The sequence below is a fragment of the Narcine bancroftii genome, chromosome 5 (assembly GCF_036971445.1).
Source record: "Narcine bancroftii isolate sNarBan1 chromosome 5, sNarBan1.hap1, whole genome shotgun sequence".
Taxonomy (NCBI): domain Eukaryota; kingdom Metazoa; phylum Chordata; class Chondrichthyes; order Torpediniformes; family Narcinidae; genus Narcine; species Narcine bancroftii.
In genome coordinates, this window is record NC_091473.1 from 139195164 (window position 1) to 139223067 (window position 27904).

The 27904-nt window shown below is 45.7% G+C and overlaps 1 protein-coding gene across 10 annotated transcripts in view; it reads left to right on the forward strand.

The window, feature by feature from the left end:
- hfm1 (helicase for meiosis 1) overlaps nucleotides 1-27904 on the forward strand; it is a 197843-nt gene that overhangs the window by 137210 nt on the left and 32729 nt on the right. For all 10 annotated transcript variants that reach the window (XM_069939173.1, XM_069939172.1, XM_069939178.1 and 7 more), the window contains 6 exons: nucleotides 11598-11701; nucleotides 13437-13568; nucleotides 19423-19512; nucleotides 20642-20769; nucleotides 20848-20930; nucleotides 21030-21133. In XM_069939173.1, coding sequence (XP_069795274.1) covers nucleotides 11598-11701; nucleotides 13437-13568; nucleotides 19423-19512; nucleotides 20642-20769; nucleotides 20848-20930; nucleotides 21030-21133 — 641 coding nt within the window. The remainder of the gene's footprint in view (nucleotides 1-11597; nucleotides 11702-13436; nucleotides 13569-19422; nucleotides 19513-20641; nucleotides 20770-20847; nucleotides 20931-21029; nucleotides 21134-27904) is intronic.

Genomic DNA, 27904 nt, shown 5'->3' on the forward strand with positions numbered 1-27904 from the left:
GCATTGTGGATAGCGATGGATGAAGGGGGTGGTCGGCAATGGTCTCAGGGATTCCTGAGGGCTCCAGGTCCCAAACAGACTCTGTGTCCTCTTGCCCATCAGGGTATGCCAAGTAGGCGTATTGGGGGTTGGCATAGAGGAAATGGACCATGTCGACCAGTGGATCATACTTGTGTCTCCTTATGTACTTCCAGAGTTGGACTGGCCCTGGGGACATCTGCCAGTATGGAGGCATGGTCCCTGAAGCAGACTTCCTGTGGAAGGAAAACATCTTTTCATGTGGTGTGATATTGGTGACATTACATTGGAGCGATCTGATTGAGTGGAATGCATCGGGGAGGTCATCTTGCCAGCAAGAGACTGGTAGGCCTTTAGACCTCAGGGCTAGGAGGATGGCTTTCCAGATGGTAGCATTCTCCCTTTCCACTTGCCTGTCCCTCAGGGGCTATAGCTAATGGTCCTGCTCATGGCGATGCCTCTGGCCAGCAAGTACTGATGCAGCTCATCACTCATAAAAGAGGGCCCCTGGTCGCTATGAATAGCTGAACAGGGTGAAGAGATTGCACAGGGCCTTGATGACTGTGGCAGTTGTCATGTCCAGCAGGGGATGGCAAGCGGGATAAGTGAGTACTCATTAATGATGTTGAGGAAGTTGTGGTCAGAGGAGGGGAGGGACCACGTGAAATCAATGTTCATCATTCAAAGAGGAAGGTAGCCTTTATCAGATGTGCTCTAACTGGTCGATAGAAGTGCGGTTTGCACTCCACACAAATTTGGCAATTTCTGACCATGGTCCTGATCTCCTTAATGGAGTAAAGTAGGTTGCCGGCTTTGATAAAATAGAAGAATCTGGTGACCCTGGGGTGCCATAGGTTATTGTGGAGGGCTCATAGCCAGTCTATTTGTGCGCTGGCAAATGTTCCATGGGATAGGATGACTGGAGGATCATTGAATTTCCTGGGCTGGTACAAGATATCATTATTGTAGGTGGAAAGTTCAATTCTCCACCTCAATATCTTGTCATTTATGATTTTTCCTCACGTGTTGAACATGAAAGCAACTGCACATTGGTCAGTCAGCAAAGAAAATAATTTGCTGGCGAGGTAGTGTCTCCAGTGCAATACTGCCTCCTTCTCAACAGAGGAGTGTCGAATTTCAGGCCCCTGGAGGGGGCGTAAAAAAAAAAGGCTACAGGTCTGTCCTCCTGGTTAAGGGCGGCATCCAGAGCAAGGTTGGACACATCGCTTTCCACCTGGAATGGCGTGGATTCATTATGGCCTTGGCAATGTCCATCTTGATGCAGGTGAAGGCCGCATGGACCTCTGACATCAGAGGAAAAGAGGTGAATTTAATGAGGGAGCTGGCCTTGTCCACATAATTGGAGACCCACTGGGCATGGTAGGAGAAGAAGCCCAGGCATCTTTTCAGAGCTTTGAGGCTGTGGGGAAGGGGGAATTCCAAGAGAGGGTGCTTGCAGTCGGGAACGGGGCCAATGACTCCATTCTCTCCGACACAAGCAGGGATAACAAGGCAGGTTGTGCGAAACACACACTTAATCCTTATTGCATGTAAGGTTAAGAGTTTGGCAGTCTGCAGAATTTTTTTGAAATTGGCACCATGATCCTGCATGTCATAGCTACAAATGGTGATGATGTCCAGATACCGAAATGTGGCTTGCAGCTTGTACTGGTCTACCATTCAGTCCATCTCCTGCTGGAAGACTGAGCCCCCATTGGTAACACTGAAGGAAACCTTCAGGAAATGTTAAAGGCAGCTATCTGCCTCAAAGAAAGAGAATTGATGGACCTCTGGGTGGATAGCGAGCTGGTGGTACGCTGACTTTTAACCAATAGCGATTTGATTTGATTTACCATGTCGGATATGCGGGAAAGCGGGAACGCGTCCAACTGTGTATGTCTATTAATGGTCTGACTAGTTGATGACCATTCTGTGTTTTTCTTCATTCTTTCCTATCACCGCTTGGGCTCTCCAAGGGCTGGTACTGGATTTAATCCCCTCAATCAATAACCGCTGTACCTCTAACCAAATAAAGGCCCTGTCCCTGGCACTGTGTCGCCTGCTTTTGATGACAACAAATTTACTGTCAGGGGTAACATTAGCAAACAGCAGTGGAGGAATGATCTTGAGGGTTGAAAGTCTGCAGGTTGTGGGCAATGGGCAATCTGCAGGTTGCTGGCTGGAAACGGTGGGAGGAGAGGCTGGGGTGTTTCCACGGGTGAAGCGCAGTGGGTGGTTTAAAAACTGCTGGTTAGAGACAGTGAGGGGGGGATGGGGCCCATTGTACTCCATTGTGACACTCTTAAGGTGTCATTGAAAGTCCAGCCCCAACAACATGGCAGTGCAAAGCTCCAACATCACGAGGTGTTTAAAGTCTTTGTAGACTATGCCCTGTATGTAGTGCACGTCGAAAGAATCAGACTTGTTGATCCAAACCAAGGCTTTTATTAACAAAAGACTGGAGCGTATCATATGTAGGTTGACCAGTCCAGAATGATCTGGGTCTGGCCAGGAGCAACCCTTAAGATCTTCCAGTAGGCGTGACTATGCTCTCAGCCAATCACAGCCATCCTATACTACAATATATCCATATATACATCAGTTATAGGATCCATATTATCAGATTCACCCCTTCTTTGAGAACTAACCCCAGGGTGAATGGAGGGGCTGTAAAAACAAAATGGGGGAGAGAAAAAGACCGGTGGGAGGTTAGGAGCTGTAGCGGTCAGCTGGCCTGATTGTCCGGCTCGACCACCGTGGTGGTGGGATTGGGGCCGCTGGAGTCGTGTCACTGGCGGGATTGTTGGGTGAGTACACCGCCTCGCTCAATTCCCCAATGGCATTGTCGACTGGCTGGCTCGAGTTGTTGCCACTGCCGCTGGTGGGGTGGTGCTGATCCCTCTGTTCTGGCACGTGACCTAGGGGAGAAAGATTTGGAGGAAGTTTGGTTGGGAGCGGTGCTGGGTCTGATCTGGCTTGGGCTAGGTTCCTTACTGAGACCATGTCTTCCTGCCAGTCCGGGTACTCAGTGTATGCAAAATGCAGGTTCGCATGGAGTAGTGTCACCCGGTCAACCAGAGGGTCATTCTTTGAGTACCGGATGTGGTGTCGCAGGAACTGTGAGCCACACTGGTGTGGTGTGGTTGTTCCCAATTCAGATTTCCTCGGGAAAGAGAACATCCTTTCATTTTTAATGGCGTTCATCATGGTGCATAGGAGGGAGTGGATGGAATGTAGGGCGCTAATGAGTATGTTCTGCCAGCGAGCGGTGGAGAGGCCTTTGGACTGGAGGGAAAGGGTGACTGCTTTCCAGACGGTGGCATTCTCTCTTTCGACCTGCCCATTACTGTGTAGGTTATAGCTGGTGGTCCTGCTTGAAGCAATACCACACTCCAGGAGGTACTGCCGCAGCTCAGCGCTCATAAACGAGGACCCCCGGTCACTGTGGATGTAACTGGGGTACCCAAAGATGGTGAAGATGCTGTGCAAGGCCTCTTTGACTGAGGAGGTTGTCATGTCCAAGCAGGGCACAGCAAAAGGGAAGCGAGAGTACTCATCGATCACCGAAAGAATGTAAGTGTTACGGTTGGTCGACGATAGGAGCCCCTTGAAGTCCATGCTTAGATGTTCAAATGGCCTGGTGGCTTTGATGACGTGGGTGTTCTCTGGGCGGAAGAATTGGGGCTTGCACTCAGCACACACCAGGCAGGCTCGGGTCATGGAGCGAATCTCCTTGACCGTGTAGGGCAGGTTGTGGGCCTTAACGAAGTGCGTGAACCTAGTGAACCCCGGATGACAGAGCTCCTCGTGGAGTCTCTGCAACCTGCCCAGTTGTATGTTGACACAAGTCCCCCTGGAGAGCGTGTCTGGCGGGTCATTGAGCTTACCAGACCGGTACAGTATGTTTTAATTGAAGGTGGAGAGTTTGATTCTCCACCTAGTGATCTTGTCGTTCTTGATCTTACCTCGCTGGGTGCTGCTAAACATGAAGGAGACCACGCGTTGGTCGGTCAGCAGTGTAAAGCACCTTCCAGCGAGGTAGTGCCTCCAACAACGTACCACTTCGACTATAGCCTGGGCCTCCTTCTCAACAGAGGAGTGTTGGCTCTCTGGGCCCTGGAGGGTCCTGGAGAAGAAGGCTACTGGCCAGCAGGCCTGGTTCAGGGTGGCCGCTAATGCAAAATCGGATGCATCGCTCTCTACTTGGAACGGAATTGTCTCATCAATGGCGTGCAGCATTGCAGTGGCAATGTCCGATATGATGCGGTCGTAGTACGAAAAGAAGCCCAGGCAACATCTGAGTGCCTTTTGGGTGTGGAGCGGTGGCAGGTCCATGAGAGGGTACATGCAATCAGGGTCTGGCATTACCACCCCATTCTCCACCACGCAACGTAGAATTGCGAGCCGAGTGGTTTGGAAGACACATTTGTCGAAATTGTAGGTTAAGTTCAGCCTATTCGCTGTCTGAAAAAATTTCTCGAGGTTGGCATCATGATCCTGTGTGTCATGACTGCAGATGGTGACGTTGTTCAGATACGGGAAAGTAGCTGTTAGCCTGTTCTGGTCTACCATCCGGTTCATTTCCCAGTTGAAAACCGTGATGCCATTCGTGACCCAAAAGGGAAACCTAAGGAATTGGTACAGCCGCCCGTTTGCTGCTAAGGCCGTGAAAGGTTGGTCTTCCTGGCAGATCAGGAGCCAGTGATAGGCCGAACGTAGGTCAATGGTGAAGAACACACAGTATTGGATGATCTGATTCACCATATCCATGATCTGTGGGAGGGGTACGTGTCCAGAAGCGTGAAGTGTTTGACTATCTGGCTGTAGTCAACCACCATCCGCAGCTTCTCCCCATTTTTAACAACCACCATCTGTTCCCTCCAGGGACTTGAGCTGGGTTCGTCCAGTAGTCTGCGCACCTTGCTTGTGATGTACTTCCTGTCCCTGAAACTATACTGCCGGCTTTTGGTTCCCACTGGTTTCCAGCCAGCGGTGAGGTTTGCGAAGAGTGCTGGAGGAGCGACCTGGAGAGTGGAGAGGCTACAAGTGGAGCGCTGGGGTGCTGGGACTGGTGGTGTGGGCTGTCGCTGGCAGGAGGCCTCTGGGGTGGAGTTGTTACAGACAGAAAGTGGGGAGTGGGACCCCCAAAATTGCAGGGAAACAGTTCGGAACTGGGACTGAAAATCCAATTCCAGCAATACGGGTGCGCACAGTTGAGGGAGGACTAACAGCTTAAAATCGGTAAATGTGATGCCCTGGACTTTCAGGGTCACCACACAATACCCTTTTACCCCAGTCAAGTGTGATCTGGTCGCCAATGAAATCTTCTCATCAGTGGGGAGAATGACCAGTCCGCAACGTTGGGCCGGGTCTGGACGGATAAAACTCTCTATTGACCCCAAGTCAAATAAACAATTAGTACAGTGAAAAGTGGCAAAGCAGCAGGTATGGATGGAATCCCCCCAGAAGTCTGGAAGGCTGGCGGCAAAACTCTGCATGCCAAACTGCATGAGTTTTTCAAGCTTTGTTGGGACCAAGGTAAACTGCCTCAGGATCTTCGTGATGCCACCATCATCACCCTGTACAAAAACAAAGGCGAGAAATCAGACTGCTCAAACTGCAGGGGAATCACGTTGCTCTCCATTGCAGGCAAAATCTTCGCTAGGATTCTACTAAATAGAATAATACCTAGTGTCGCTGAGAATATTCTCCCAGAATCACAGTGCGGCTTTCGCGCTAACAGAGGAACCACTGACATGGTCTTTGCCCTCAGACAGCTCCAAGAAAAGTGTAGAGAACAAAACAAAGGACTCTACATCACCTTTGTTGACCTCACCAAAGCCTTCGACACCGTGAGCAGGAAAGGGCTTTGGCAAATACTAGAGCGCATCGGATGTCCCCCAAAGTTCCTCAACATGATTATCCAACTGCACGAAAACCAACAAGGTCGGGTCAGATACAGCAATGAGCTCTCTGAACCCTTCTCCATTAACAATGGCGTGAAGCAAGGCTGTGTTCTCGCACCAACCCTCTTTTCAATCTTCTTCAGCATGATGCTGAACCAAGCCATGAAAGACCCCAACAATGAAGACGCTGTTTACATCCGGTACCGCACGGATGGCAGTCTCTTCAATCTGAGGCGCCTGCAAGCTCACACCAAGACACAAGAGAAACTTGTCCGTGAACTACTCTTTGCAGATGATGCCGCTTTAGTTGCCCATTCAGAGCCAGCTCTTCAGCGCTTGACGTCCTGCTTTGCGGAAACTGCCAAAATGTTTGGCCTGGAAGTCAGCCTGAAGAAAACTGAGGTCCTCCATCAGCCAGCTCCCCACCATGACTACCAGCCCCCCCACATCTCCATCGGGCACACAAAACTCAAAACGGTCAACCAGTTTACCTATCTCGGCTGCACCATTTCATCAGATGCAAGGATCGACAATGAGATAGACAACAGACTCGCCAAGGCAAATAGCGCCTTTGGAAGACTACACAAAAGAGTCTGGAAAAACAACCAACTGAAAAACCTCACAAAGATAAGCGTATACAGAGCCGTTGTCATACCCACACTCCTGTTCGGCTCCGAATCATGGGTCCTCTACCGGCACCACCTACGGCTCCTAGAACGCTTCCACCAGCGTTGTCTCCGCTCCATCCTCAACATCCATTGGAGCGCTCACACCCCTAACGTCGAGGTACTCGAGATGGCAGAGGTCGACAGAATCGAGTCCACGCTGCTGAAGATCCAACTGCGCTGGATGGGTCACGTCTCCAGAATGGAAGACCATCGCCTTCCCAAGATCGTATTATATGGCGAGCTCTCCACTGGCCACCGTGACAGAGGTGCACCAAAGAAAAGGTACAAGGACTGCCTAAAGAAATCTCTTGGTGCCTGCCACATTGACCACCGCCAGTGGGCTGATAACGCCTCAAACCGTGCATCTTGGCGCCTCACAGTTTGGCGGGCAGCAGCCTCCTTTGAAGAAGACCGCAGAGCCCACCTCACTGACAAAAGGCAAAGGAGGAAAAACCCAACACCCAACCCCAACCAACCAATTTTCCCTTGCAACCGCTGCAATCGTGTCTGCCTGTCCCGCATCGGACTGGTCAGCCACAAACGAGCCTGCAGCTGACGTGGACTTTTTACCCCCTCCATAAATCTTCGTCCGCGAAGCCAAGCCAAAGAAGAGACAGTGTCCATGCACTTTAATCAATTCCATTGCTTTTGTGAGGGGATGGGTGCAGTCCTGGTCCAGGGTCACTGATGCAGAAACCTGTGCTGGGGACTGTGGAGTCTTGCGTGATTACGTCATGCAGCGTTGGGCCTGAAGTGCAGTACATGTGCGTGGTGATGTCACTGGAGCTGTTGAGTTGGAGCTGTCGGTGGTGAATGGCTGGAGCTGCTGCTTGTAGCCTGCGGTGGGACAGTCGGTCAGGCAGATGTCGGCAGTAGTGGCGGTGGGTACTGGGTCGGTAGCGGGAGTGGGTACCTGGTCAGCGGCATCAGTGGTGGCGGTGGGTACCTGGCCAGCGGTGGAAGTAGCGGTGGCAGCAGGTTCCTGGTCAGCGGCAGCAGTTGCTGAAGTCATGGCTGGGGCTGGAGCAGCCGTCGCCGGGGTCGGAGTTGGGGCGGTCGTCACTGGAGTTGAAGCTGAGGCGACCGTCACTGAGATCGGAGCTGGATCTGGGATGGCCGTCACTGAGGTGGGGCAGCCGTTATCAGGGCCTGGATGGCTATTGCTTCGGGTGGGCGGTCCAAGCGGGCCAACATCATCGCGGCGAGGGTGGAGTGTCCCTTCCGCGCGCATTGCCTGGGCCATGACATCAGGCGCTGCTGCGCGATCAAGCCCTCACTCTCATTGGACGAGAGCTCTAATGACAAGAAATTTGAATGAGGGGATGGTTGTTGGGCCTCACACGAGGCACTGTGTTTGGTGGCAGCCATTTTGAAGTGACAGACTACAGCAAAGTGGCCATTTTTAAAGCACTTCTGGCACCTGGCTTTCCTTGCAGGACACTGGGACCTGCTGTGCTTGTCCCTCCCACAGAAGTAGCACTTTGGGGTCATGTCAGGTAGAGTAGCGGTGGCAGCCAGGCCATCGGAGGGCCGTGGGGTAGTAGGGTTAAGAGCAGGCATCCTACTCACTTCATAGCATGGGGTCCAGCCCTGAGAGTAAGCGTCCATACCTAAGACCGCAGCAGCACCTTCATGGCTGCTGTGTAGGTGGCTGCATCCTGGATGCTCTTGTAGACCCTCGGGGACACCATAGACATCAATACTCGCAGTCGATGGCCATCCTCCTCCACGGCAGGGTCAGAGTGCTGTAGGTAAGCCTCGAACACCTCACCCAGTGCTTGAAGTCATTCAGGGCAGTAGCTGACTGCGGGTCGATGTTGAGGCGTTCTGGTCGCAGCATGCGCTCCATCCCTAGAAAAAGTTTTGTTAATAAAATTGTAGTGTACGTCGAAAGAATCAAAGACGTTGATCCGAACCAAGGCTTTTATTAACAAAAGACTGGAGCGTATCACATGTAGGTCGACCAGTCCAGAATGATCTGGTTCTAGCTAGGAGCAACCCTTTAAGATCTGCCAGTAGGTGTGGCTATGTTCTCAGCCAATCGTAGCCATCTTATACTACAATATACACATATATACTATCACACCGTACAGCTGCCATGGACATCTACCATTTGGGACTTTAAGACCAAAGAGACTTTGTGGTTTACTACCTTTACCGTGAGGGAGTAATCCTGCACCATGTTGGGGTGGATGAAGCTCGCCATGCTCCCACTGTTGAACAGGCAGTTCATAACATGACCGTTTACCCACGATGTCCATAATTGATCTGGCGAGTTAGTGTGGGCTCCCTTGATCTAGCATGATGGAGGTCAGTGTTGAGTTGCTGGTGGGCTCCATAGATATGGTGGAGTGTTCAGGCATTCAGTTCTAAGATGGCAGCCTCCATAGCCCACACATGGTGCTGCTGGGTTGGGTAGATGGTGGCGTCTAAGATGGCATCCACCATTTGGCACTGCTGGCTTTAGAGGGTGACTCGGATTTACACGCCTTTGTGTAATGTCCTTTCTTCCCATAGCTAGGGTAACTTCATCTTTCACCGGGTAACATTTCTTCGAGTATTTGTGCAGGCCGCAGAAGTAGCACTTCGGGTGCTCATGGAGTACCACAGCCATGGTCGGGTCATTGGCGGGACATGATGGTGTTCACAGGCTTGCGGCCCTCCAACTTCACAAGATGGTGGTGCCCGTGGTAACAACAAGGCGGCCATGTTGTTGGCTGAATATGCGTCCGTGTTTTGGAGGGCCACTTCTAGCGTGTCCACTAGCTCAAGTTGAGCTCACCCTGCTCCAACAGTCTCTGCTGGATGTAACTGAATCTTATGCCTGCAACATAGACGCCTCTGATCAACTCCTCCATGTTCACCGTGGGCGTCATAGCCTTGCAGTCACAGGCCCACCCAAGAGCTCACAGGTCCCGAAGGTACTTGGTGCTTGATTCTCCAGATTGCTGTTTTCGAGTAGCCAGAAGGAGCCTAGAGTAGACCTTGTTTACCTTCCTCCGGTACTGGTTTTTCATCAGGAACAGTCGGCAAGGGGCACGTCCTAACACAGCCAAACATATATACAGTGGTTTACCACAACCAAATGAATACAATGCACATCCCTGCACTTCAGACTAGTTGATTTGCAAGAGCAATTGCTCTTGGAAACACCACCATCAGATACAATGCATCCTGTAGGAGAAGAAAAAATTCTACCACAACTATGGTGCATTCGGAAGACCTGAGAGCCAAAGGAACAAAATAAATGACAAGCATGAAAAAGTTTGTGTCTTTTTCCAATAAATTTTAAGAGTGAAATAGAGCAAAAGTAGGCACCCTGAAATTTCATTTCTTCCTTGGGTTAGTACCATTTTATCCTCTGATTCTGAGGCACCCAGTGGTTGCCTTCAGAAGCGCCAGCAACAGGGCTTCATGGTCCACTCGTACTCTTTTTATGCTGCATGAGGAAAGAAGCACCAGTGACAGTCTTGGCTGGGGTTAGAGATTTTCTGTCAGTCGGCTTGCCAATGTAGTACTCTTTAATCTGTTTCGTCCAGTATCAACAGAGACTATGAAGGAAAGTGCAAGCCGAGAAACGAAAACATAGAAACATAGAAGATAGGAGCAGGACTAGGTCATTTGACCCTTCGAGCCTGCTCCGCCATTCAATGAGATCATGGCTGATCTTAAAGTTCAGTACCCTGTCCCCGCCTTCTCTCCGTAACCTTTAATACCCTTATACTGAAGAAATAGATCTAATTCCCTCTTAAATATATTTAATGAACCTGCCTCCACTGCCCTCTGTGGCAATGAATTCCACAGATTCACCACCCTCTGGGTATAGAAATTCCTTCTCATCTCGGTCCTAAATGGTTTGCCTATTATCCTCAAACCATGGCCCCGGGTTCTGGATTTTCCCATCACTGGAAACATCCCATCTGCATCCATTCTGTCCAGTCCTGCCAGAATTTTATATGTCTCTATGAGATCCCCTCTCAATCTTCTAAACTCCAGCGAGTACAATCCCAATTTGCACAATCTTTCTTCATAAGTCATTCCTGCCATTCCAGGTATCAGCCTGGTGAATCGCCTCTGCACTCCCTCCATTGCAAGAACATCCTTCCTTAGATAAGGTGACCAAAACTGCACACAATACTCCAGGTGGGGTCTCACCAAGACCCTGTACAGCTGCAGTAAGGTATCCTTGTTCCTATACTCAAACCCTCTTGATATGAAGGCCAACATACCATTTGCCTTTTTAACCGCCTGCTGTACCTGCATACTCGCCTTCAGAGACTGGTGTACAAGTAGCTACAACCTATATATGCTATATATGATATCAAATGTTCAATGTTTATATGTGCTAAGGAAGTGAAATACTATTAAAATGTTTTATTTCATTGAAGAAAATCAGGACACACTGCGTGGGTTTCATGCAATAGACTTTCCTTGCATCAATCAGTCTGTTGGAACAATACACAGAGTACAATTCGTATCAGAATGTAGGGTCCATGATTTCCAATGGTGCAGACTGCAGGCTGTGTCTCAGAAACGAGTGACAGGACTGTGTCAGTGAAGGAAACTTGCGAGAATAGGTGTTAAACTGTGAGTTTTGTTGCTGGAAACACATTTTAAGTTGGTATTTCTCAACAGCTTTCCAATCATCTAATGATAGCCCCAACTTCCCCTTTTCCAATAATACTTAGGTACCTGTAATGACCTCTGAGATCCTGATTTCCTCCTCCTAGTCTACTGGCCATCTGGTTTATCCCATTTACACAATTACAAGAAATGTCAGGCCTTTGAACAAAATAATGGTGCAGGACCTAAACTATAGCATGTAAAATAATCATGTCCTATAAAAATGGCAGTGGCAATCCCTTATATAAAATGTTTCTTCCACCATGTCAATTTAACATTTCCAGGCGTTGAAGAATACTGTGATTTACAATTTCTCTCCATTTGGTTGACTAATTAGTCCACTAATTCCAAAAGATGCTCACCTTGTTTTCTTTTAAAACAGGGATTCAGCTCTACTGAAAACTGGAAGTTGGTCAAAGAAAATTGAGGTCAAACAACCTCTCAAAAGTGAAGAACTAAGTGTTAATCTTATCAGTTCAGACTATGGTAAGTCATGTTTTATATTTCACATTATATTCAACAAGTGCAACTCTGAGACGACCATCACGACCAAGACAGGTAGGATCTGGATATAATGTGTACAAGTAGAATTAATTTAGATTGTTAGCAAGGTCAGCATTAGAAGTAGAAGGGCCTGTTTCTATTCTGTACAACTATGACTCTCAATGATTCTCCACATTGTACTTAGCTTCTTGTATCTACCCTGATTTATTCTTAAATTATAAGCCAATTCTTCATTTGAGTTGAAGTTAATTTCCTGTTACAGAAATCCATTCCATACATCTGCAGTTATACATTTGAGGAAAATTCTGATACCCTACAATGCCAAAGAGTCATACAGCATGGAAATAGACCCTTCAGCCCAACCAAATTGCCTATCTGAGCTACTCCCATTGGTCTGTATTTGACCAATAGGCCTCCAACCCTTTCCATTCCATGTTCCTGTCTAAATAGCATTTAAACACTGTAATTATACCCACCTCCATCGCCTCCTTTGGCAGCTCATTCCACTTACCCAGCACCATCTCTGTGGAAAAAGTTGGCATTCAGATCAATTTTAAATCTTTCCCCTCTCATCTCCTCTTTGGTTTAGATTTTCCAACTCAGGGAAAAAGACCCTTATATATATCCCTCATAATTTTATATACTTCTATTTTATTTCCCTCAGCCTCCTATGGTACAGGGACAAAAGCCCTATCCAGTCTCGCCTTATCAAGGCTCTGAATTCTGTTAACATCCTTGTGAATCTTGATCTGATCTCCTTGACTTTGCAATTTACGATGGAAATGTTGCCCTGGTTTAATTTCCCAAAATGTTCAAGTTAAATTTCATCTGGCATTCCTTGGCTCAATTTACTAGGTTCTGTTGTAATTTACATAACCTTCTTCACTGCCCACATACCATCAATTTTGGTTTCTTCTAGAAATTTGGTAATCATGCCATCTACATTCTTAACCAAATCCTGAATATAAATAATGAACAACACTGGGACCAGTACACATCAGGGTCTGGCCTGTAAACTACCCTCTAAAACAATCCTCTGCTACCACAGTCTGATTCCAAACATTATCCAGTTTTGTAGCCAATTGGCTTGCTTACCTTGGATTTCATGTGATCTAACCTTCCAGACCAGCCAACCAAGCAAGACCTTGTCAAAGGCCTTGCTAAAATCAATGTTTACTGCCCTCATCAATCCTCATGGTTAGTTCTTCAAAAACTCAAATCTTTGTGAGGTACATCATGCACAAAGCCAGGCTTCACTATCCCTAACTGGAGCTTGCCTTTCCAAATGTAGGTTGATCCTCTCTCAGAAAACTCTCTGATAACTTTTCTACCACTGATGTTAGACTCACAGGCCTGTAGTTTACATGCTTGTCATGCAGTCACACAAGGAAACAGGCCCTACAGCCCAACTTGTCCATGCTGATCAAATTGCCCATCTGAGCTAGACTCGTATGGCTGTGTTTGTCCCATATCTCTCGAAACCTTTCTTATTAATGTACCTGTCCAAATGTCTTTTAAATGTTGTAACTATATTTGTATCTACCACTTCCTCTGCCAACTCATTTTATATTATTGCACAACCCTCAGTTAAATAGTTGCCCCTTTTAAATCTTTCCCATCTCAATAATCTTTATTTTTAACCTTTAGCTGTATCTTTATCACTCATACATTAGTGAAAAATTGTTAACAATATTTTACTTTTATTTTTCCCATTTAGTTGGATTAGATATTCAGCAAAAGTATACAGTTTTTTACTCAGGACCAAAGAGGTTTGGAACACATATTATTCATGGAAAATCTGAGAATACTCAATTAGCAAAATGGAATTCCACAGAAAATAAAATTGAAGGTGCTTTTTCAAATTGATCCTTGAAGTCAATGTAGAAAATAATTTAAATCACAAAAGTTTTTTGTTCCAGAATTATGTGTTTGTTTGTTGGTGTTGGAGTGGGTGAGGCTGCTGAGGGCAGGATGTTCTGTTATAAGACCTTCCAGGAAGCAGTTCCTTTAAGCTGTAGTAATTGGAAAATTATGTCCAATAAATGAATATTTTCTTCTGTTTCTTTTCTAACAGTACAAACTTTTTTTTCCTTTATCGTTGACTGGTTATATGCACATATGAATTTAATAAGGTTATATTTCTTTTCATTTAATATATTTGTACAGAACTTTTGCTGTTAGCCTTGTTAACTAGGAATTAATATTTGTCCAGAACAGTTGACATCTGGTACGTGGAGTGTTAGAGGTATCCACAAAGTTTACCAATGTACTATTTATTAACTCAAAAAGACAAAATTAATATGCGTTTATCGCAAATGGTTCAGAAGGCAAATAATTTTTTGGCATTTATTGTAATGGCAATAGAGTGCAACAGTCAGGAAATCTTGCAACAGTTCAGTGAGATCTAAATGGAGCACTGTGTATGATTTTGGCCTTTATTTTTAAAGAAGAATATACTTAAAAAAAATTATTTTAATTTTCATAGACACGTAAAATTCAAACAAACCATGTAATCTTTTTTTAAACATTCATATAACATATTTTTCCCTACCCGACCTCTCCCCATCTACCTTCATATCGCTGAAAGTCCAGTCAATTAAATGAAATTAAATTAAATTAAAAAGAATGTAAAGAAACTCAAAATGAAACTGAAAGAAACATATTGTCTGCACCAAGTTCCACATTAATTTCTCTTCTGGAACACATTGCTTCAGTACCCCTATTTCGAAGGGGATGGAGAGCGGGGAACAAATCCATCTGTGTGCCAATATATTTCAAGTAAGGTTGCCACACCTTAACAAATGTGTATTGGTTGAGTGATCCGGATCGCTCAACCATCAACTATGTGCACCACCACACAACCACCACCCCACCCCCCCTGCAGAGTGTCTGTGTTGTTCAAAGTGTGACAGATTATATATATGTCTTTGGGAGATAAAATGGGGCAGATTTTTTTTAGTGTAGGTCAAATGCAAACACTTTAAAACACATCATATTTAAACTACTGGAGCTCTGCACATGCTAGACAGGCCGGCGCCAAGAGCCTTTGCAAAAGCTTTGGAGAGTGCCCAAGAGATGTCACTAATGGATTGTTGTTTACAAAACGACAAGAGATGAAAGAACTCTTAGAGCTGCAGGCTGTCTGGAGGGGAACTTGCTGTTCTAAGAGGGTCATGTGGTTTTGCGAGCAGGGAGAGTCAAACAGGTTTTTTCTCTGAGAGCAGAGAGAGAGAGAGACAGATCAGTTCTGCAGTTTGACAGTCAGCAGCAGCAGGTGGGACTGGCACAGGACAAGCTGGAAAGCTTTTGGAAAACCCCATTTGGAAGACAGGTTGTAAGTTCTTAGTTCAGCCTGGTCAAAGTCCTGTGGTTCATGCAGGGGGAGAGGACTGCCTGCCTAATGTTTCACTTGAAATAAGAGAAACAAAAAGGCACTCTGTGGTGTCCTGAAAGAAAGAGGTTATCATCTGGAGAACCTTGATGGGGTGTTTCTTCGTCAAGACACTGAAATAGCTTAAATGGAATCAGTTGTAAGTGTCCAGTGAATAATGAATCTCTCTCTGAAAACTGACAAGAACCTTCCTGAGCAGTAACCATTTACCTTTCAAGCACCAAAGCCTGGTGAACTTCATAAATTTTAAATTCTCTGCACAGTATAAGAATTGTCTGCAACCAGTAAACTTGGAGGAATGAGAAGTGAGATTGCACTGTGAATCAAAAAAACTTTTCTGAACCTATACATGTGCACTTAGAATTAGAAGAGGGTTATATTAGGTTAGTTAAGTTAATAGTAATGTTAATGTTTGATCCTGTTTTTATGTTAAAAGATAATTAAAAGCAACTTTTGTTTAAGTAAACATTTGTCTTGGTGACTATCTTATGCTGCTGGGTTTATGGGTCCTCTGGGCTTGTTACAAAAGTCTGTAAAGTCCTCAGTTTAGGAGGCTTACTCTGTGTTTGATCAGCTGGAGTGAAACCGGCTGACTTAAGACCAAGTGTGCAAGTTTCAACCGGTCAATGGTGAATAGTTCCTCCTTACTGCCAGTGTCAAAAGTGAAAGTAGAGCCGTTGTTGTGGATTACCTTGTAAAGGCCCTCATAAAGTCATTGGAGGGGTGATTGGTGCATACCCCTATGGATGAACATAAACTCAGAGTGTTTTAAGTCTTTGGTTATGGAGGATGGGCTCTGTCCATGGTGGTCCAGTGGTCTTGTGTGAGGTTTCCCAATCTTTTGCAGAGTCCTTGTAGTACTGCGGTGTTTTCGGGCTCTTGGTTGTGTGTGGTTGGCAGGAACTCTCTAGGAACTGTTAGGGGTGATGATGCCTGAAAGTCCTTCCTTCAGGGCCTTGTGGATTCCAAGGAGGACCAAGGGTAGCTCATCCACCCAGTTGGGGCTAGTCAACCTGGCCACGAGGGTCAATTTGAAATGCCGTGAAAGCATTCAACTAGACTGTTGGATTGGGGTGGTAGACTGTAGTGTGGTGTAGCTGTATGCTGAGTAGGCTGGCTAATTCTGACCAAAGGGCTGAAGTGAACTGGGAACCTTGGTCTGTAGTTAAATGCACTGGAATGCCGAAATGGGATATCAACGTGGACAGCAGGGCTCTGGCGCAGGTGTCCCCTGTTATTTCAGTGATGGGGACCACCTCCGGCTATCTGGTAAACCGGTCGATGATGGTGAGGAGGTAACAGTAGCCCCGGGAGACTGGTAAGGACCCCATGATGTTGACGTGTTTATGGGCAAAGCTGCAGGTCAGTGTCTCAAACTGCTTGATGGCTGCCTGAGTGTGTCTGTGGACCTTAGCTGTCTGGCCATGTGTGCACATCCATGCCCTTTCACTGACCTGTTTTTGCAAGCCAAAGGTAAAGTCCTAACAGCTCCCTGTCAAAAATGCTGTATTTCAGCTCTGGTGGTCGTAAGTGTTGGCTGAAAAACACTAGGGGTCTCCAGTGGCCATCCACGAGTTGTTCGAGTATTCTCCCATCGTGGTGCTTGAAGCATTGACAGTTAGAGCAGAGGGGACATCTGTCTTTGGTGTGCAAGCAACATGGCATTGGTTTGTTGGAAAGCTGGTGCAGCCTTATCATCCCAAGGTTGTTACAGCCATCATGGCGAAGAGTGGGTGTATGATGCTGGCGGCTTCTGAGATGAAATGGTTGTAAAAATTGACCATGCCCACAAATTCTTTCAGGCCTTTTACCATGTTAGGCCTGGCAAATTGATGAATGGCTTCCACTTTAGTTGGTAGGGGTGTTGCGCCATCCCTGGTGATCCTATGGCCCAGGATCTTGATGACCTCCAATCCGAACTGGCACTTAGACGGATTGACGGTGAGGCCAAAATCGCTGAGGCAGGAGTACAGCTGGCATAGGTGGGGAACGTGTTCCTGCCAGTCTTTGCTGGCGATGAGGATGTCATCCAGATAGATGAACAGGAAATCCGAATCCCTACAAACCGCGTCTATGAAGAGCTGCATTTGTGCCACATTTTTGAGGCTGAATGGCATGCGCATAAATTGGAAGAGGCCAAAAGGAGTAATTATGGCTGTCTTCTTGATGTCGTGAGGGTGTACGGGGATCTGGTAGTAATGCGCACCAGGTTGACTTTGGAGAAGATTCGGGCACTGTGTAGGTTGGTGGCGAAATCTTGGATATGGGAGTGGGGTAGCGAACTGGTGTTGTGGCATCATTGAGGTGCTTGTAGTCCCCGCATGGCCACCAACTGCTGGTGGCTTTCGGGACCAAATGTAACAGTGAGGCCCAGGGGCTATCGGATCTGCGGACGATGCCCAGTTCCTCCATGTGCTTGAACTCTTCTTTCGCCAGGTGCAGCTTATCTGGAGGTAGCCGTCAGGCATGTGCATGGAGGGGTGGATCCTGGGTGGTGATATGGTGTTGGACACCACGCTTCAGCATGGCAGATGTAAACTGAGGCTTGAGGATTGATGGGAACTCTGCCAAAGTGCGGCTAAATTCGTCGGTGGAAGACGTGACTGAGGCTAGATGTGGGCTAGCATTCCGGCTTCCCTGAGAGGGAAAGTGTAGAAAGTTTTGGTGTGCACCAACCGTTTGGCCTTCAAGTCGACGACCAGGCTGTGTGCTCTTAAGAATTCCTCCCCCAGGAGTGGTTTTTCCACTGATGCAAGTGTGAAATCCCAGTTGAAAGTCTCGTCTCCTAACCACACCATTCGTCTTTTCCCGAAAATTTTATTGAGCTATTGTTGGCCGCTCGGAGGGTGAAGCCATGGGGCCTTGTGTGTGTCTCGAGCACTGTTGATGAGATTACGCTAATTTTCACGTCTGTGTCAATGAGAAACCTATGGTCCAAGAGCCAAAAGTGGCAGCTGGCCATGGCATTTCCTGGAAACGCACAGGCCTGCCAGCATTTATGGGATTCTTCACCCCACCTTTGGTGGTAGGAACACAATTTGCTGTTTGCTCCTTCGGTCGATTTATGGGGGCATTGTTGATCTTGGGGCAGGAGGGGTTTGGTTTGTGGCTCCGCTTATGTGTGGGTCAGCTGACTGGCGGTGGACTTGGTTTCTCGTTTGGTGCGCCAAAGTATGTGCACTTTGGCAGTGATGTTTCTGGGATCGCTGACGTCCACATCAGCCAACAGCAGCTGAATGTCATCGAGCAGCTGTTCTAAGAGCACCTGCCCGAACATGAGTCATGGTGTGTGACTCTGCCAGCATGAGCATTTCATCCATGAGGGCGAATGGAATTCTGTCCCCCAGGCCATCCAGGTGCATGAGTCTGGCTGCCTTCTCATGTCTGGAGAGTCCATACATGGGGATGAGTAACGATTTCAGGGTGCTGTATTTACTTTCTTCCATTAGGTTCTGTATGCAGTCGTCTACTCTGACTGCAGTTTCTTGGTCCAATTAGCTGACAACATGGTAGTATTTGGTAGAATCGGAAGTGATTTGAAGTGACGTGGTCCAAACCATGTACAGGGGCAGAGTGTCCAGAAAATAGGTAGTTTTAGCAATACCACACTCACTGCTGCAGCATCCATGCTAAGGAGTCCAAAAGCATTTAAACCCGTCAGGGTCACCAATGTAGCTTGTGAGCTAACTAACCATACAAATGAGAGCAGTAGTCAGTGGGCTCGTCAGCACTCATGAGGTATAGTTAGTCTAGTGCGCTGCCATTTTTAAGACCTTCAAAGCTTCTGCCCTTTATGCGCCAGAAACCACATCATGGTGATGCAAATGCACTGCCTGCATACATGCAGGCTCGAGCCTCTGTCGGAAAATATGAACCATCTTTGCCCGACCATCAACTATGTGCACCGCCACACAAGCTTATATTTGCAGCTGTCTAACTTTTCTGCCATCTTATGACACACTAAAGGTTTGTCAGCCATCTTGTCTGTCTCTGAATTTTAAAAGCAAAAGCTTTAGCATTGAGATATGTCAAAAGCATTAACAAAAAAGTAACACAGTGTATTGTGTACATTTTTCTTGTGTTGCTATTCACTGATCATTGATTGGAAGAGGTACATAGAAATGAGTTAGAAATTATTAATATAGAGAAAATATTTTGATAAGAGATTATCAATGCTTCAAATCAATCTTGAAATCAATACGATATAGATATCTATAAGATGGCAAATTAAAAATTCTGAGACAAGCTGACAATTGAAGATACATTTCACTTGAGTTGCCTAACCTTCAATATATCTTAATTATAAACACAGGATCTACCAATGAGGTTAACCGTACAGAACCTCGAAAAAGACTCTGTAATCATTACTGCAAGAATAAAGAAAAATGTGGTCATGAATGTTGTAAGTACTGAACTATCGATATTGTTTTCTTTTTAATGCACATATATTTTGTTAATTTCTTGGCACATTTTTACTCTAAATATAGGCCCAAAATGCAAAGTGATATTTCTTCACTATTCTCACATTGCAGTTAAGGTCTGGGATTTGTTTGCTTCTTTTATGAGAAGACAAGAAGTATGCCTTTGAGATCCTTAGAGTAGGTAATGAGATTCATATATCTATGGTATGACATAATATCATATATGATATGATATTTACGGGTGGCACAGTTAGTGTAGCAGTTAGCGCAACGCTGTTACAGTGCCAGCGATCAAGCCCAGGGTCTCCCCATATCTGCGTTGGTTTTTCTTAGGAGGCTCAGGTTTCCTCCTACCCTTCAAAACATACTGGGGATGTAGGTCAATTGGGTTTAATTTGGCAGCTTGGGTTTGTGAGCCAAAAGGGCCTGTTATATGTCTAAATTTAAATTTAAGATTATTTCTTGTGAACAGACTTCTGCCTTAACAGGAATGTTTAATTTTCCAATTTGTTTGAAGAAAGAAACCCTAAAAGATCAATCTTTATGTTTTTAAAAATTTCCCCTGTGAAAACATGAATCAGAAAAAAAAATTGGATCCATGGCTTTTGATTTCAACCCCTTTGGATTCTGGCAATCCCTCTTCACAACTTATTCATTCCTTCCTGACATGGTACACTGCTGCTTGAATTTGCATTCTGTTGACTAGTTGTCACTTTATATTATTTCTGGCTAGGAACCTGTCGAGGAGTATAGAGATGAAACCCAGTAGTTAAAATCTCCAAGCCTCCTGCCACCATTGTTAGGGTGGATACCCACTAAGAATTTTCCAGTTCAAATTAATATCATGACTTCCATTCTCCATATTACTTCAATGCTACATAGGAACATAGGAAGTAGGAACAGGAGTAGGCCAAAAATGGCCCATCGAGCCTGCTCCGCCATTCAACACGATCATGGCTGATCTAATTTATGACCTAACTCCACCTACCTGCCTTCTCCCCATAACCCCTAATTACTCTTGGATATATCCCAAAAAAGGTCTCAATTCCTTAGCATGATCACTTCCTAATTTTTTGTTCACATGTTCCTGTGATTTTTGTTTTGATCCAGGTAAATTTGGTGTATCAGTTGTACAGTGTGGTACTACATCACAAGCATCAACAACACTTTCTTCCTATCTCAGTGACCTTAAAAGTAGAAGCGAGACTTCTTCAGCCCCATCTGTTAAACGACTGAAGGTAGCTTTTCTATGCACAGTGAAATTTCAACAAACTACAAATATTCAAAAAGTTTAAAAAATAATTTTCTTGTTACAGGTGGAGATGCTGAATGAATCGGAGTCAATAAATCTTGAACAATTTGCTTACATGCCCAAACATCCATTGTCAATATTACCAAGGTAATAAGATTCATCTAATAATTAAAAAGGAGTTTATTACATTTGACTTTCAGGTTAAATGTTATTATGTAATATTTTTCATGTGCAATTATTTTCAAGATACCCTGAAACAAAACCTTCTCCAATAGTTGAAGAACAGAACTGGGATCTTTTAGACACCGATATGAGCAGTTGTCAACAACAGCAGACACACGGAGATGAAGGTATTTAAATGAGTAAGAATAATTTTAAAGCTAATTTATTTTTTTTGTATACCAAGGAGAGAGAGAGAGTTTGTTTGGTTTGTCGATAGAACTATATTCATATTGAAACATAGAAACACATTTAAAGTTATAGTAGGAGTACAGTTATCCACAAGGTTTAATTCTGATCTTGAATGCAGGACCTATCTGCAGATGTCCATCTCTTCCAACATAATTTTGGGGTTGGCTTCATACTTGTCCTGCAATAGTTCCCTTAGGGTCCCTCAAATTGTTGTCCAACAGTTTTGGATTGTTATCTCCTCCTTTTAAGTAGTAAAAAGATGTTGGTCATCAGTGATTAATTTTAATAGTTGTGTAGGACTTCTGAAATTCATCATGCCTAACAGACAGTCGTCACACCTCTAAATACACTAGTATTTGCATAAGATATGAGCTCAAAATCACATATTCCTGGTACTTATACAGTGCCCTCCATAATGTTTGGAACACAGACACTTTTTTCCTTTATTTGCCCCTATGCTTCAAATAATTCACATGTAATTAAAGTGCAGATTTTATTCAAGGTTACTTGTTTACATTTTGGTTTGTCCATGTAGAAATTATAGCACTTTTCATACATAGTCCCCTCATTTAAGGCACAACAATTTTTGGGACATTTGGATTCACAAATGTTTGTGAGAACTCAGGTATGCTTAATTGCTTCATTGATACAGGTGTAGTGGGTTGTGCGTGTAATGACAATAACCACACCAGCAGTGCGAGTATATTAATAAATTAATATGTACACTAAGAGGTCTCTCTGCAAGACGAACCTAGAAGGCTAGACTGTAGCTCTGGATTGCTTTATATACAAGGTCACTGGGATGACCCCTGGTGACCTAGTGGTGTAATTACATATCACCACAGTGCGCAAGCGCAGTGAAAAGACTGAGTCAACAAGCTGAGACCTCGAGTAATGCAACTGCTTTACTTTGAATTCTGCACTGCAGCCTTTAAGCCTGTCTCTGGTCCCGCCCTCCACGTTCCGGCTCTTGTGTCACGATGACGCAAACGCGCATGAGCCCTTCCAATCTGGACCAGAAGAGACGGTCCCGTGATGCCATCTTTGCTGCGGCTGCCCCACTGACTACGTGTGACAAGTAAGGAGGCCGGTTTGCCACTACAAACATGTGCGTTATCACACAACACCCACCCCCCCCCCCCCCCCCCAGAACCGGCACCAGTGGTCTTGGGATGTGTCGAGAATGAGGTCTGCTGTTTCGGCAGCTGACCCCTAGTACTGGTGGGGGGACCTTTACTGATTGGGACAAGTCCAGGTGGACTGGTTTCAAATGATCCAGTATGAATAACTCCTCATTCCCCCCTATGCCAAGTGTAAAAGTGTATGTGTTTCTTTGCAGCACCTTCAGAGGGGCGCTGAAGGGGAGTCCTGTGTGCAGCCCTTTACATGAATAAATACTCACAGGAGGACAAGTCTGGGGGTGTGGTGGGTAGTTGCAAGGCAGCTGACCATGTTGTGATGATGGTGGTGGTGCAAGGGAGCCCAGTTTGTCTCGAAACCTCTTGAAGACGACTGCGGTGTCGGTATCCTGATTGGGTGCTGGAGGAAAGAACTGGCCAGGGACTGCAAGGGCCTCACCATAGACTAATTCAGCAGAGGAGGCTCCAAGGTCATCCTTAGGCACTGTGCATATGTCCAGGAGAACCCAGGGTTGTTCATCTACCCAGATGGACTTCTCAAGCCATGCCATCAGCGCTGATTTGAGGTGGTGATCGATGCTCGACCAGTCTATTGACCTGGGGGTGATAAGCTGTGGTGCTATGCAGCTGGGTGCCCAGGAGCTTTGAGAGCTCAGTCCACAGGACAGAGGTGAACTACACTCCTCAGTCGGTCGTTATGTCCACTGGGACACCAAAACAGGTGATCCAGATTGAAAGAAAAGCCCTGGCACACATATCGGTGGAGGTGTCCAGAATTGCAATGGCCTCTGGCCAATGAGTGAACCTATTCACCACTGTGAGCAAGTGGAACAACCCTAGGAAGACGGGCAAGGGCCCAACAATGTCCAGGTGCACGTGCTGGAACCTGCGGGTTGGAGCATCAAATTGCTGGACTTGGTGCTTGGTGAGCTGCTGGTCCTTGGCAGACTGGCAGTTTGTGTAGGTTTTCACCAACTCCGTGATCCGCTTGCATAGGCCGTGCCAAACAAATCTGGAGAACATTAGCCGTACTGTCATGCGGATGAAGGGGTGCGACAAACTGTGGATTATGTCAAAAACCGTTCTCATCCATTGGGCAGGGACCAACAGCCAGGGTTGGCCTGTGGAGACATCGCAGAGGAGTGTAGTGCCATTGGCACCAAGTGAGAGGTCTTGGACCTGTAATCCCGTGACCACAGTTCTGAAGTTGTGCGTCTCAGGGTTGTCTTGCTGGGCGCGAGCCAGATCATGATAGTCAATGCCTTGCACTAACATCAGCGAAAATGTTGTGTTTTCTGGAGGGATGGCGAATAGGCATGGTGAATTCAGAAACATAGGATAAGTTCCTCTGCTGTCGGGCGGACCATGGGTTGTAGGACTTTGAGAAGGTGAAAGTGAGAGGCTTGTGATCCATGTAGACATTGAACTGCTGTCCCTGCAGGAAACTGACCATACCCACAACTGTCATTGGCCTGGTGAACTGTCATATGGCTTCCACTTTGTCAGATAGGGGGGGTGATGCCATCTTTGGTAATGTTGTGACTCAGAAAGTCTATTTCCATGAGGCCAAACTGGCACTTCTCCGGGTTAATGGTAAGGCCGCACTGTGTGAGGCAGTTGAAAAGCTGGCACTGGTATGTCAAGTGCTACTGGCTACTAGGATGTCATCAAGATAGATGAAAAGGAAAGGTAAGTCTCTGCCAACTGCATCCATGAGGAGCTGGAACGTCTGCATCGCATTTTTCAAGCCAAATGCCTTGCACAGGAACTCAAACTGGCTGAACAAAGTGATGATAGCAGTCTTCTGGACATCATCCAGGTGCATGGGTATCTGATGGTATCCCCAGATTGAGTCAACTTTAGAGAACAGTTTTGCGCCATGGAGGTTCACTGCGAAATCCTGCATATGGGGAATTGGGTAGCGGTTGGGATCATTATGTTGTTGAGGCATCTGTAGTTCCCGCAGGGTCTCCAGCTGCCATTGGACTTTGGCACCAAGTAGAGGAGTGAGGCCTATGAGCTATCGGAATGACGGATGATGCCAAGTTCTTCCATGCATTTAAACTCTTCCTTGGTGAGGTTGTGTTTGTCTGTGGCCAGGTGGTGGGGTCGCTAATGCAATGGTGGACCGTAGTTGCGATGTGGTACTGGACGCCATGCTGAATCACGGCGACAGTGAACTTGGGGTGCTGAATGGAGAGAAAGTTAGTGAGAAGGCGGCTGTATTGGCCATGTGGAGTCTTCATAGAAGCAAGCTGGATGGATGACTCATTGGATGTGTCGAGGGGCATGGTCTTGGAAGTCTCAGTGTGGACTAATCATCTGCCATGGAGTTCAACTGGTTGGGAGTTTACCCGCTGGAAATCTGCACCCGTCAGAGGTTCATCCACTGAGGCCAGCATGAAGGACCAATTGAAGGTGGTCTCTCCGAAACGTATGGGAATTCGCATCTTGCCAAAAGTTTTAATGGCGGTGCTGTTAGCAGCATGGAGGGAGGGGCCATGGGGTCTCATGCGTGTCTTGAGCCCTGTAAGGGGAATGACACTTATTTCTGCCCCCATGTCCACAAGGAACCTGCAGCCTGAGATCCTGTCACCCTGTCACCAGTAAAGTGGGTTGTGCGCGAGCGCAGCGAAAAGACTGAGACAACAGGCTGAGAGCTCGAGTACACAACTACTTTACTTTGAATTCTGCACTGCAGCCTTTAAGCCTGTCTCTGGTCCTACTCCCCACCCCCCCACCCCCCCCCCCCCCCCACATTCCGGCACTTGCATCATGATGATACAAACACACACGCCCTTCCAGTCTGGACCAGAAAAAATGGTCCTGCAACACCATCCTTGCCATGGCTGCCCTGCTGACCACTCGTGACAAGTGGGGCTGGTTCACCACTACAAATATTTGCAACACCTTGCTACTAAGCTTTTGATCACCTTTGACATTTTTCAACATGAGGACCACAGTTGTTCTAATGAAAGTCAAATAAAGCCACTATGAGGCTGAAAAACAAGAATAAAACAGTAAGAAATAATGCTCAAACCTTAGGATTAGCAAAATAACAGTTTGGAACATCATTAAGCAGAAAGAGTATACTGGTGACCTCAGTAATTGCAAAGAATCTTGTAATCCAAGGAAGACCTCCACTGCTCATGACAGATGAATTCTCATCATAATCAACAAAAATCCCCAAATGTATGTCTGACAGATCAGAAACACTATTCAGAAGGCAGGTGTAGATATGTCAGTGACTACTGTCTGCAGAAGAGGCTAAACTACATGATGCAAACCATGGCAAAGTTGGTATGCTTTGGATCTTGGACAGTTCCTTCATATCTCCACAATTTGCTCTTGCCATCACTCTAATACATGTTAATCTTGGTCTCATCTCTCCACAAGACCTTTTTCCAGAATTCTGCATGCTCTTTTAAATAATTCTTAGCAAACTAATCTGGCCATCCTTTCTGTGGCTAACTAGTGGTTTGTATCTTGCATTGTAGCCTCTTTATTTCTTTTCATGAAGCCTTCTCCAGATGGTAGTCATTGACATATACCTGCCTCCTAAAGAGTGTTTCTGATCTTTTGGACATTCATTTGGGGATTTTTCTTCATTATGATGAGAATACTTCTGTCATGCCTTGAAGTAAAGCACGGAAGTCTGGAGGCTCTGTGGTTGAAGTAAAAACGCACTGCTGGAGAAACTCAGCAGGTCAAACAGTTCCTTTATATAGCAAAGATAAAAATACATAACCATCATTTCAGGTTTGAGCCCTTCATCAAAGTATCAACCATACTTTGATGAAGGGCTCAACTTCGAAACATCGGTTATATATTTTTATCTTTGTTATGTAAAGGATACTGTTTGACCAGCTGAGTTTCTCCAGCAGTGTGTTTTTACTCACAGTGGAGATCTTCCTTGGAACACCAATTCTTTTGTGATTACTGAGCTCATCAGTATCCTCTTAATGATGTTCCAAACAGTTGTTTTTTGGTAATCTGAAGGTTTGGGCGATGTCCCTTACTCATTTATTCTTGTTTTTCAGACTCATAATGGCTTCTTTGACTTTCATTGGCAAAATTCTGGTCCTCGTGTCAAAAAATGGCAACTGCAGACACCAGAGGTGATCAGGAGGAAGTCAGTGGAACAGGGCCCAGTCCTCATCGAAAGCTCAGCAGTGGAGAGGGTCGAGAACTTCAAATTCCTGGATGTCAACATCTCCGAGCATCTGTCCTGGAGCCTCCACTTTGATGAAATTACAAAGAGGGCTCACCAGCAGCTTTGTGAGGTGTCTGAGGAGATTCGGTATGAGAAGATTCTCATAAACTTCTAATGGTGGACTGTGGAGAGCATTCTGGCTGGTTGCATCACTGCCTGGTATGGAGGTGCCAACTCTCAGAACAAGAATAAATCCCAGAGATTGTTAACTCAGTCTGTGACATCAAAGGCACCTGACTTCACTCTATCGAGGACATCTACATGTGGCAGTGTCTTAAAAAAGCAGCCTTTATCTTTAAAGTCTCCAACTGCCTAGGCCATGCCCTCTTCATACTGCTACCATCGAGAAAAAGGTGCAGCAGTCTAAAGACGAGCTCTCAATGGCACAAGGAAGGCTTCTTCCCCACTGCCATCAGATTCCTGAATAATCAATGAACCAATGACATTGCCTTACTTTTTGTGTACTATGGTTATAGTATGAATGTTTACACTGCCACAAAACACTAAATTTCATGACTTGTTCATGATAATAAATTCTGATTCTGAAAAGCTTAGAAGCAAGTCTAGTTCTCTTATACCTGCACCAATGAAGCAATTAAACATTTCAAACAGCTGTGAAGTCAAATATCTCAAACATTACAGTGCCCTAAAATGAGGGGACTATGTATAAACAAATGTTGTAATTTCTACATGGTCATACCAAATAACCTTGAATAAAATCTGGAATGTGCACTTTAATTACATGTGAATTGTTTGATAAAGAAAAAAAGTGTCTTTGTCCCAAACTTTATGGAGGGCACTCTCTGTGCTGGTAAGGGTCCCACATGCAGCAAAATTTTACCTCTCATTTTTTAGGTCTGAAGGGATTTCCAGACCTTGATATTTATTTCCTTAAAGAGAAATATTAAAACCAAAATTATCCATATGATGCAGATAGAGATCATTGAAATAAAATGCTGGCCAGAGACAACAATATGGAAATATACAGGCCATTTGGGTTACGGAAATTTGCCCTCATAGAATTCACAAATAACTCCCAAAAATTTAAAATGCAGAATTAAATTTGCTCTCAGTTAATAGTTAATTAATCAGAAATTTTCTCAACTTACATTTTTCGAAACATTCACAGACAAAGTGACTTCATGTTACAATTAACCAATTTTGAGGAATTAAGCCACCTACCATATAACCATATAACAGTTTATGGCATGGAAACAGGCCATCTCAGCCCTTCAAGTCCACACCAGTTCACTCAAACAACTCCGCTAGATCCCCCCTGCCTGATTGAAAAAATATCCTCTAATGTTTCTCCTAAAATTTTGCCCCCTTACCCTCAACTTGTATCCTCTTGTTTCAAC